Source organism: Echiichthys vipera (assembly GCF_963691815.1).
Source record: "Echiichthys vipera genome assembly, chromosome: X".
NCBI classification, from domain to species: domain Eukaryota; kingdom Metazoa; phylum Chordata; class Actinopteri; order Perciformes; family Trachinidae; genus Echiichthys; species Echiichthys vipera.
The window spans coordinates 20,291,357-20,303,674 of record NC_139825.1 but is presented as its reverse complement, the minus strand read 5'-3'; the positions used below and the strand labels follow the sequence as shown (position 1 = coordinate 20,303,674).

Sequence of the window (12,318 nt, the reverse complement as noted above, 5' to 3'; positions counted from 1 at the left end):
GTCTGCAAAGATTCTCAGAAATACAGGTCAAAGGTTTTCTAAAAATACTGAACCAAAGGCAAATAACTTTTGCATTTTAAATTTCACTTCCCTTGCAATGTTCGACCTTCAGTGTGCAGAATGATTTATGTGCAGAATTTTTTGTTTAACCAAATGTTTATTGAGATTCAGGTAGGAATTGAAACAAATAACAAAATTTCATTAAAAATGAAATGCTGTTTGCTGATGAGAAAATAATGTGTGAAACTCCTCATAAAGCCACCAGTCAGTGGTGGCAAATGTCATATACTCTGTGGCCAGATAATATGGGCCAGATACAGTGTTTTGCTACATTTAGATACACAATGTTCTGTGAAGCCATGACGGACAAAAAGGTTCAGAAATTAGTTGAAACAGTGCTAACGAAATCATTTGTGTTTATTTCTTTACAACATGAGCGGTGTTTAAGGGAACAGCACATTAACTTTTGAGGAGGCTCTGCAACAATTTTATATGGACACAAGAATTAATTAGATCAGTTTAGTGAGAGTGACTTAAACTCAAATATACACCATCATTATATCAACCTTATTATATTATCAGATTATGTGAATGATTAATGACATCAAAGACACAGTAGAAAGTAAAGAAACAAAGATAAACAAATCCACCTTTTTGGTAGCTTATGTCAGAGAGCACATCCCCCTCTGGGTCCTGTGTTGCTCTACTTATCGATTTGTTTTGGTTGAACGTCCCTCACTGCTGGCTCATGTGTTTTTTTTCTAATTCTCACATTAATTCAAGACCTACAAATTGCAATCATTATAGAAGAACAAAAAAGGAAAAAAGTCCCAGCTTTTCTTAGCTTATCCTTATTATATAAATATATATAAATAAATACTAAATACTCAATACTGTTTCAAGATAAGGTTGACGCCCGTCACGTTACAGATGTTTTTGCAGCTGTTTTAACTCACTTGGTTTTCCACCAACCTGTTACTATAGCTGAATTTAGTAACATACTGTACCATTTGAATGCATTTTCTGTGGTAAGGGACTATAGGAGAGGGAGCATATATTTCACTTTATAAAAGAAAACTGTTAATCCGGATGCCGGTTTAGCAATACATATTCATGGCCCTGTACTTTAAAATAGCCATGAACTTGTTCTTTTTTTGTTGTCGGCAGCATTATTGTTTTAGGACTTTGACCCTCGTTTTTACTTCATCAGAGTTGATGAAGTAAAAAGGAAATGAAAAAATGCCTTGATCAATGTTCAGTGGTCGCACCTTGCTAATCAAGTTAGTAAGCTACTTAACTTAAGAGAAACGTGTCAGCAGCTCCCTGCTCACCCGGCAGCAAAAGTCCACCAGAGGATTCGTGTCAGCTGGTAGAAAATCTGAAATAGTTTACCCCTTTAGTGTTCAGGTTAGTGCAGCAACATTGAAATATCCCCCTTCCCCCATCTCCAAATATGGTCATAATACCAAGATGGCTGAAGACAAATGTCAATCTCCTAGGTTCAAAATGGTAGTCGACAAACTGATTTTAAACTGTTTAAGGGGTAAAATCTCACACACAGAGTAATAACAAGACAGCATATTTATGATATGTACACAGGATCATGTTTATTGAAAGAAGTTTCATGAAATAACAGTACTGTTTTTCAGCAGCTACAAAGTACTGCATGCACTAAATCACACGCTATAAACAAACCAACCAGCGCACACATGTACAAACAAACACAGACATTTTGCATCTGTTTTTTTAAACCGCCCGATCATTCTTTTCAGTTATATTAATTCTGCATATTTAGGCTACAGTATCACATATTATTTACCTTGCCAGCATATTTTCAGTTTGGTTACAAGTAGACAAAACAGTACAATAAGACTGAAAATAATTACACTCAATCATCCAAACATCCAAACAAGCTCTGTTTATAACCAAAGTGCATGTCAGGAGAAAAGCTGTTTTCTTTGTGGTTTTCATTGATTAACAGCAAATGTACCTAAAAGGTCATTCACATTCAACGCATGGTTTCCATAGGTTATGCAAACACACTCAACTTTAATGGTAATACCGTTTTTAAAGTTCAATGACCTTTTTGACCCTTTAGTGGAAGTAAAACTGCAGGATTAGATACTCAGTGTGAAATACAGCCTTTACAGCTGTAGCTATAAGATAATGACACACACATTTTCAAAATTATGATAAAACACTGAAGAACAGTAATGCAGTTTTGCAGTCAACCAAAGCTGACTGTTAGAGAAAACTACTACAGAAACAACTGTGGAGCCAAAAAAATACATTTTCACTCGAAACAAACTTAATTGTAAGTTTTATTCAACAAAATATAGTATAAAATAGAGTGAGTGTGGTGAGCTTGTGTGTGCACTATGAACATCTATATCTTATATTTATGCTTAGAATAAAAACATTGTCATAGTATGTTTAGGTGCCAGACGAAGTTTGGCTTCTTTTTCATGGCATTACAGTACGTTAAGCCTGATGGCCCCCTGTCTGTAAGAGTAATTTATTTTGAGGTGTCCTCTCTGAACACAAATCCCTCATGCCTTCATTGCGTCACATTAGTTTGCAGGCTGTAATTTAAAGCGTTGGTGGTCTGTTTTGTTAAAAGGAAAATCAAAGAGAGAGAAACTCTGTCAAAAAGATACAGCTCCTGTTAGTTCCCAAAACACACTCACACAAGTGTATACACACTCACATAGAGTCCATCTACTGTCTCCTCCTAACTGGCTGATCAGGAGGTCAACGAGACAGTCTGAAGGGCGGCAAGACCATCAGTGTGTGTGTAGACACTCAATCAACATATTTGCTCTGATCGCATGGACCTTTGACACCGAAATCAAGATATATGACATATCCTCTGTTACTTGGGTGCAGTTTAACACCTCATTGGCTGATGAGGCACTATACCTGTGTGTGTGTGTGTGTGTGTGTGTGTGTGTGTGTGTGTGTGTGTGTGTGTGTGTGTGTGTGTGTGTGTGTGTCTGTGTGTCTGTGTGTGTGTGTGTGCATGTGTGTGAGTGCATGTGTGTGCGCGTGTGCGCATGTGTGTGAGTGTACGTCAGAGGGATAAGACAGGGCTGTATCAGCTGATAACCTACAGTAACCCTTGCTTTATGTCTCCATCACAGCTATAGGCTTTGGTTTGAGGTGACGTGCTTCATAAAGAACCGTAGGATTAGGCATCTGCTTAAAAAATTGATACTGGAACAGCAGCTGCACACATTTTCATTCAATAACAAAACGTTGGAAATCTGAAATCCAAGACACTCAAAGCACACATCAAAACAAACGCTCCACATTCAACAACGGCAATAAATTAAGAATTAATAGCAAATAAATAACATTCAAAATAGGGCAAAGGATACATAATTTATCTCTCTTTTAAACTAGAACTAGCAGTATAAAAATAGTTGCTACGCAATTCTTTTTTTTCCCTACTCTGCCATGCTCTTGGTTGACATGACAATGACTGAATATCTCACAGACGTTCCCTGACAGCAGGGATGATTTACAGCTTAAAAGTCTCGCTACTACGACACAGTCAGAAAACAATCAGGAATCATGTGTCTTAGACTTCACTCGGGGGTCAGAAGAAGTTGCTTCTCAGACTAGTGCAGTGTACCAAAAGTCAGACATCCCTTTGTGACTGATGTTAATCACTGAGTGGTTTTATTTTAAACAATGTTCAAACCAACATCCTCATTTAACACTATGGTTGGTCCTGTGCTCGGAGATAGTGCTGTGACCAGAGCTTTAAGATTGAAAAGGTCTTTAAGAAAAGTGTGATCTAAAATTGACTAGACTGTAATTGGATATAGGGGTTATTTTATTTATCTTAATCTAACAATAACTACTCTCTAATGTAGTCTAATGTAAGCATCTGAAATATTTCCTCAACCGGTACCAAAATACAAAACAGTTGTGTTTTGAAGAGTCTTGAGGAGTTAAGAACTGTAGTGTATATATAAACTTATTTTTGTTTGTTTGAATAAAAAAGGTCAAATGTGAGAAATTGCCTATTGTCTAAATTAAGGCTTGGCCAAGTTTCAACTGTGGCAGGTGTGCGTATCTGTATTTAAGTTTAGTGTGTTGGTCTACCTACATGGCAACAGTAGTCAGCATGTGACAAAACATTAAGGACTATATTGTTACTATGACTACTAACTTTTTCTAAAAATGTCCCACAGTATTGTAATTGGCCTGATGTTTCATGGATGGAAACATCCAAATGTTTCACTTTAAAAAGAATAATTCTGGTAATATTCTCTATTTCTTTTTATTGTCAACAAATCCCATAAAAAGACAAAAACAACTATGAAAGTATCTAGCCTCCATTAACCTCCATTGTTTCCAAGAAAACATAGCAACGAGCCACACTGCGGAAAATCAAAAAATGAAATGCAAATATGTGCTTTGATCTCATCACATTTGGACTACTGTACTGTAATTCCTTTTTTTATCTGCCTTAATAAATCTCCCCTACACTGTTTAAAAAAACATTCATAATGGTGCTGTTTGGCTTTCACCACAATCCAACAGGTGATCACATATAACGCCTATTTAAACCTCTCTGCACTGGAACTGGTACTCATTTATAGAGCCCTACATGTCAACGCTCCATCATATATTATGGCCCGTCTGAACCCCCGCACCACAAGCTGAGGTATTAGGTCCTCTACCCAGGGTTTTCTAAGTGTACCTCAGACTCGTTTGAAGACTCAGGGAGATCGTGCCTTCTAGCCCCTAAACTTTGGAATAGCCTCTCAATAAGCTTAAGGTCCCTCGACTCTGGGGACTCTTGTTTTAAACTTGAGTTTTATGTCTGTTCTCCTTTATCCGGTGTCTTTGTTTTATTTAGTACACTATATTAGATTTTTATTTCTCCTTGATTCTCGTCTTTCTTTTACTACTACTTTATGACTGGTGTCACAAATATGGCATAAATATGGGCACTGCAGTTTCCTTTGATTCACCCCCTCATACAACATCCTGCTGCTGTAAAAAATCACTAGAACACTAAATGTGTATTAATCCACAGTTGGAAATAGTCCCCAACAAAAGCACTATTTGCTCCTGCTTTAGTGGTGCATGCTAAAACTGCAGTGCCTTATTGTTTTTAGGAAATTACCTAGCCTTTTTTTACAAGGTCTGTTTTTAAAGATTTATGTCTTCAGTTGGCTCAAGAATTAGCGCCACAGGCAGGCTAGGCAAGTCAGAAAATCATTGAGACAAAGTAACGCATTGTTGTTTTCTGGTCTTTTCATGAGATTTGTTGACAATAAAAAAAATAATAATAATATCAGCCTCATCCTTTATACACAATTCATTTTAATACTGAATTTCCCAATTTACATTGACTTACACACTTGCTCTCTTCGTCTTTTATATATTTTCCAAAAAAAGCTGAAGACCAGCATCAATAATCAACATCATGCACAGTTAAAAGTGTAAATATTAGTTACTGTTTCCATGTTTGATTAACCTGGAGTTTTCAGATCCATATGCATATTTAATAATAGTAATAATGCCAAAGCTTACTGTTGAGTGTACTGGTTTAATGTCCACTGTGATGCCCTCACTGGGACAAACAGCACATCCAAGTGGTCAGCTACAGCACTGCATCTTCTCTTCCCCATCTATCGTTTTGTGGTCCCTTTTTTTAATGGGGAAGAGTGTGCGGAGATATGGGTGTCAGCTGCCAGGTCGGGCATTTGAGATGCAGTGCTTGCCATGGATCTTACTGATACCGACATACACCTCACATAATTGTACAGGTAAGAAGAAATGATTGAAGTGGAGCAAGCAGAGGAAGGAAAGGGAACATGGAAGAGATATAGGTCTGTTTACAGCAGGTGAGACAGGAAGGGGAGGCTGGGAGGACAGTGATCAGCTGCATGCAGATTTACAGAGGATGCCTCCGAAAGGAAACGTCTGCCTGGAGAGAAGGACACATAGAGAAACAGAAAGTAGATCAACAGTCAGACACATTTGAGAGAAACTGGGAGAGCGAGACAGCAGCCAGTGAGTCACACTAACACTGCCAGAAGGAACATGTCTCAAAGCATTTTTATTTCTGGTGTCTTCACTGAGCTCAGCTAGTTGAGTTTGGGAACTTCATGGCCCACACTCGGGCCACATTTAGACCTCATAGGATGTAAAATTCACCAGCACTGTGCAAAACTTGTTCTGCAGAAAACTTCATGTCAGCTTATAGAGCTATATTCATCAGTATAGCACTTATAGAGTACATCCTCAGTTTGCAGGTTGACTGTTATATACGTTCAGCACATTACACATTCACTAGTTTTACCTTGAGTAGATAATTAATATGATTTAAGTTATATTACAGCACTTAAGTATGAAGTTTCCAAATTAATTCACTGTTGTCCTGGTGACAAATGGGGTTGAATAATATTAACATGACTGAATGAAAAAGGCAACCGAACAATGACTGTGACAGCAAAAGTAGAAGGATGAAGTCAAAACCCAGAAGTGGTTATAATTCAAATCAAATGTCTCTTATGGGTCCTTCACAGAGAAATATTTTCATAATATTATATAATCTTTAACCCCCGGCTGGGATTTACGAAGACAAATGCTGTTTGTTGGGTATTTTTGTGCAAAGTATCTCAGCGTATTAAGTCTAGGTATTTTTAGTGTTAAAAAAAAAAGAGTGTTTAGTTTCGCCCTGGCAGATGGAAGAGTTTCTGCTGCAAACACTGCATAGCACCTGAGGGCCGAGAAACTCTGTAGTGATGTTTCATAAGACAAAGTCTTCTCCCAATACAACCCTGTTTCAAAAAGAGTCTGGATGCTGTGTAAAATTTAAATTGAAACAGAATATGATGATTTTCAAAACATTGAAAGCCCTTATTTAATTGAAAATAGCACAAAGACAACATACCAAATTTTGAAAATGATATGCCCATTTTGAATTTAATGCCAGCAGCATGTTTAAAAAAGTTGAAACAATGGCAGCAAAAGACTGGAAAAATTGTGAAATGCTAAAAGAAAACACCTGGTGTAACAACTCGCAATTAATTAGGTTAACTGGCAATTGGTTAGTAACATGATTGGGTATAAAAAGAGCATCCCAGAGAGGCTGATTCTTTCTGAGGTAAAGATGGAAAATAGTGCAACAACTAAAGGATAATTTGTTTCTCAACATTAAATTGCAAATAATTTGGGAATGACAGCTTCAAAATCTCTGTACACAAGGGACAAGACCAAAAACCAATATTTGATGTTGGTGATCTTCAGGCCCTCAAACAGCACTGCGTTGAAAACAGAAATGACTCTGTTATAGACATCACTGCATGGGCTCAGGAAGACCAAAAACCATTGTCTATGAACACAGTTTGTCACTGCATTCACAAATGACAGTTAAAACTCTACCATGCAAAAAGGAAACCATACATAAATGATGATTCAAAAATTGAATTTCTTTTAGGAAATCATGGACACCGCATCCTCCCGGCTAAAGAGGAGAGAGACCATCAGATTGTTATCAGCACTCAGTTCAAAAGCCAGCATCTGTGACAGTATGGAGGTGCATTAGTGCACAGAGCATGGGTCACCTGCACATTTGTGGAGGCACCATTAATGCTGGACAATATGCAGGTTTAAGACCAACATATGCTGTCAAGTAGACAATGTCTTTTTCAGGGAAGACAATGCCAAACCACATTCTGCATGTATTACAACAGCGTGGCTCCGTAGTGAAAGAGTCCAGGTGCTAAACTGCCTGCAGTCCCAACTTGTCACCCATTGAAAATGTCTGGCACATTATGAAACCTAAAATATAACAATAGCATCCACAAACTGTTGGGCAGCTGAAATCCTTCATCAAGCTAGAATGAGAAAATACTCCACTTTCAAAATGACAACGGGTCTCCTCAGTTCCCAAACACTTACAGATACTTACAGTGCGAAACATGACCCAGTCCAAACCGTATACTTCAAATTCTATAGGAGTATGGTCTTTGTGCTATTTTTTAATAACGTGTTGTCAATGTTTCTATTTTTTTTAATGTTCAATTCCCCAACCATGTGTGAGATTTGACATTACCATCATCACCGTCTTTGTGTAAACTATGTAATACATGTATGTGAATTTGTATTTAATAATTACTGACATTTGAAGCAAGCATTTTAACAAAAAATGTGTACATACGCAGTATTTTTAAGAGCAGCCTAAGTCGTTTTCATTGAAAAGAAAAGCATCAAAATCATTGTTGTATGTAGTGCAACTTTACTCAAAGTCACAGTATTTAACTAAACCATTCAAAAGCTTTCAGGTTTTCTCAATATTTAGTTATTGAAGAATGTTAGTGCAGAAAATTCAGTACAAAGTAAAAACTAACAATTGATGGAGGAGAGTTGCTCAGGTAGTGTCAAGGCTCCTGGATTTCAAATATAGCTATTATTTATGCTTTCTAAAGTTTATAATATAATATAATATATCTCTTGGATTTTTCAGATGATATGTCAAAACTATTATGAATAAATTCAGTGAAATTCAGCTTTGGGCTTTTGCTTGAGAGATCTGTAAATGTGATGATATGTGATTCATGTAACTGTGTTCTGCAGCACATACATTGATAAGTTGCTCTGTTTTTCTGTTCTTACCTGTTCAGGACTATTAGCTGGCGGAGGCCTCTGGCTGCATGCTGTACAGTCTGGCTGGGTCCTGATTGTCACAGACGTCAGTTCTGGACACAGAATTCACATTCAGACACATGCTACAACACCATCACCGGATTTGGCAGCAGCAGCATCCGCAGCAGCAGCAGTGGCAGTAATGATGACAGCAACAAGGGGGCAGCGATGGAGCAGAGACACAGCAGTGAGGGAAGCAAATCATAGATTTAACAGTAATTGGTCTTAAAACACAGGGGGGGGGGGGGGGGGGGGGGGGTTGTGCATGCAAGGTGAATGTGGCAATGCCATACTTCAACATTTTCTTTGTTCATAACTGACTATTATCTGAAATTAAATCGACAGCCAATTATCTTCTGGACACCAGCAGAAAGAAGACAACAGATAGCTGTGGGTGTTTTGCAGTAATTAAAGAGTGCAGCAGTCTTACCTGTTGTCATTGATATCTGTGGTGTTTCCTGCGGACAGAAAGAGGTGCATGAGGAGGCAGGAAGGTGCACAGTGAGTGGGTTGGTGGTGGTGGTGGTGGTGGATTGTAATTCACATGTGGGACAAATAAACATATAGGTTTAATTGAAAATGCCCAAAGCCATTGTAGATGGCTTTGGAACAAGCAGCTGCATAATGTGTTGGTTCTCAAACAACAAGTCCTCATACAAAAATGACTGAATGGAGTGTTTGTCGGTCATTTTAAAATGCCCCATATCTGTATTTTACGGATCTTTAGATCTAATCAAATAGGAGAACAACAGCAGCACAACTTACAAGTTTAGGCCACATGTGGTTAAGTTATGGGTAAGATCAAGGTCATGGCCAATTAATCATTGCTAACAAATGTTTACAATTATTCAAGTTCAATCAAGATGGTGGTTAAGGTTAAAAGAAACAAACATTGATTGTGGGTTGGAAAACACTTTGTGACCTTCCACCACATTCCTGTATATGCCATTGGTTCTCAAACTTTAAAAAAAATAATGTACCCCCTTTGAAATATGTTTTATTATTATTATTACTACTATTTATTCTTAGCCACGCAAAACATTTGTTATTCTTAAAAAATGGCTCAAGAGCTACAATACAGTGTACATCAGTGTCTGATTTACTAAACCACAAGTTTGTGTCTGACAAACACTTAAATGCTAAATTTCAGATGTTTAGGATCCATCACAAACCAGTCTGACAAATGATAAACACTACTGCTTCTGTTTTTAAACCACAGATCCTTTTTCTTCATTTTTGTCATTCAGTATCAAGACTGGCTTTCCACTCACAGTGAGCAAACATAAGTAAGGTAACAGTAGTTAACATGCATTTAAAAAAGCAATACTGACTATAAATTGTAGTTTTCATCCAATTAACATTTACATTATTTTACTTAACTTATTACAGTATAATTATTTTAGGATTAATGCATGACTGAAATATTTTAAATTAAGATTTTATAAAAGCTCATGTATTCCCTGCAGGACACCCAAGTACCAACATAGACACGTGTACCCACATTTGAGAAACACTGGTATATACTACGGAGCAAAAACACAGGTAATTTCATAATGTTTGAACTAATGACCAATGCTGGAGAGGTTTTTATTTGCACGCCTGCCAGAGCTTGCGTGCCAGAGCTTGCATGCCAGGACAATGTAAACATGAGTCATTTTACGCAGTTTGAACAAACAACCAAGTCTGTCATTTTTTTTTGATGAGGATAGTCTTATTACAGTACCAACAACAAAGTGTTAAAAGTTCTTAAAAACAGAGAGCTTTGTTGTATAAAAGCCCCATAACAGGTAAACAAACAGTGCCACAAAACAGCACTGACATATATAATTGATGGCTGAATCTTACATTATGTAGATCATCTCCATCAATTCCAAGGTGTTATAATAGCAAGTACCGTGTCAAAGGTCCTCCTGCCCCTAGCAGCAACTGTAGAACTACAATCCTTAGAGGCCAGAGCTTTCCCTGAACTACCCTGCCAGGAATTAGTCTCACTAAATACTCACTTGGCTTTTTATGAGACATATATTGACACCCAGACATATCAACACATTTCAGCTGTTTCTTAATCTCCAGAAATTGAGAAGTATATGTGCATGCATTTATTGCTATACACAGAGAAAAGTTCACTTAATTTGTGTGCTTCAATTTGATGAGTTGGCTATTATCAAGGAGCCTGATGCTTGGCTGGATTATAAAACTGCTCAGTTTAATCTCTTTAAAAAATTTTTTTGGCAGTTAATAAAAAATCTTGTCCTCACACAAACTGTCAAGCCTACACCTCAGCAGACTCAAATGCAGAGAAGAAGACATTTGGGGTACAGGCCTTGCAGAACTATTTCGTTACACTTTTCCATAAGCTCTTATTTAAATTCATGACATAGAGTCAATTTATATCCCAGAGTGAAAATTAGCACTGAGGGACCAGAATAAAATGTTCCCCAAAGTTTGACTTTAGAATATATTACTCTACAAGCACTTTCATTCAAGAAATGCCAAGTAGCAATTATAGAGAGAAATACAAAATATCGCAAATGAATTAAGCTGAATAAAAGCTAAATAAACTAAATCTGAAAAAAAGTTACACACTAATGATATCCTTAACAGGGCACATACTGTATTTACAACTCTCTTGAGCCAGTGTTGGGCGTGAGTATTTTTTAGACAAATATCCTTGTTTTTCTCAGTATGTTCTTGTTGGCAGCAATAAAAACCCTCTGTAACAGCATCATGGGAGGAAATAATTAAATAAATAAAATAAATAAATAAATTAAATTTACTGGATCTAACTGTAACATTACTGATATCTGTTAAAAAAAATGCACGTACTTCCGCAGTAGATTGATATATTGGCTCTGACCCAGTATCTTACTTTTATTGATATTCCAGGAGAAGGAAAGAGGTGCGTTGTTACACTACTCTACAACTGTCATCACTGGGTCAGAGGCGGAGGTGGACACGCAGCCTGTCTGGCTGAGTAATGAGACTACAAGCTTAATCCATCTCCGCCAGTCTACTGCTGATGAGAGCGGACACACACTCAAACAAACACAAACATGGAGGTGCAAGTAGCAAGTAGCAGCATGAGCCGTATTGTGTAATACATTTTGGTGAAATGAGGCATTTTGGTGAACTGTGGCTGTATCCCATAAATATATGGATATTCTCCTCACATAACACACACACACCAGTGGCTCTGAATGACTTTCCATTAAAAGAAGATGAAATCCAAAAGAAAAAGCTGTCTGAATTGTTATCATAAAAGCAGGGCAATCATTGTAAACTGGTTTAACCGCCATCACTCTGTGAGCATATATGAAATATTGTTCGAACATAATGGCTGCTGTCAAAGCATGATGGCAAAAATTACAAAAAATGAGGCCCTATAATAAGAAGGGAATTTACCCCCTGCTGATCTTGGGCATGATATTTCTTATTATACTATTAATAGGCATCATCTAAACAGGGCTTACCATTTTCTGAATCAAGCATCTCAGTGGTGTTCTTGTCCGCTTGGCTCAGTGGTTCAGCTGGAGGCCTACAAACAGGAGAAAGAGATGTTTATTTAAATGTAACTGTAGGATTGCAAAACATTGATCTCTAGATCGATATGGTCTTTGAGTTAAATAAAAATAAAATAATAACGAATAA

At 37.3% G+C, this 12,318-nt stretch overlaps 1 protein-coding gene across 1 annotated transcript in view; it reads right to left on the bottom strand.

The window, feature by feature from the left end:
• Window positions 1-8,653: 8,653 nt before the first annotated feature.
• Window positions 8,654-12,318, bottom strand: part of kif5ab (kinesin family member 5A, b) — a gene marked incomplete at both ends in the record, with an annotated part of 61,310 nt that continues 57,645 nt past the window's right edge. Inside the window, 3 exons of the mRNA XM_083938619.1 lie at window positions 8,654-8,753; window positions 9,101-9,128; window positions 12,141-12,205. Of these exons, the coding sequence (XP_083794745.1) occupies window positions 8,654-8,753; window positions 9,101-9,128; window positions 12,141-12,205 (193 nt within the window). The remainder of the gene's footprint in view (window positions 8,754-9,100; window positions 9,129-12,140; window positions 12,206-12,318) is intronic.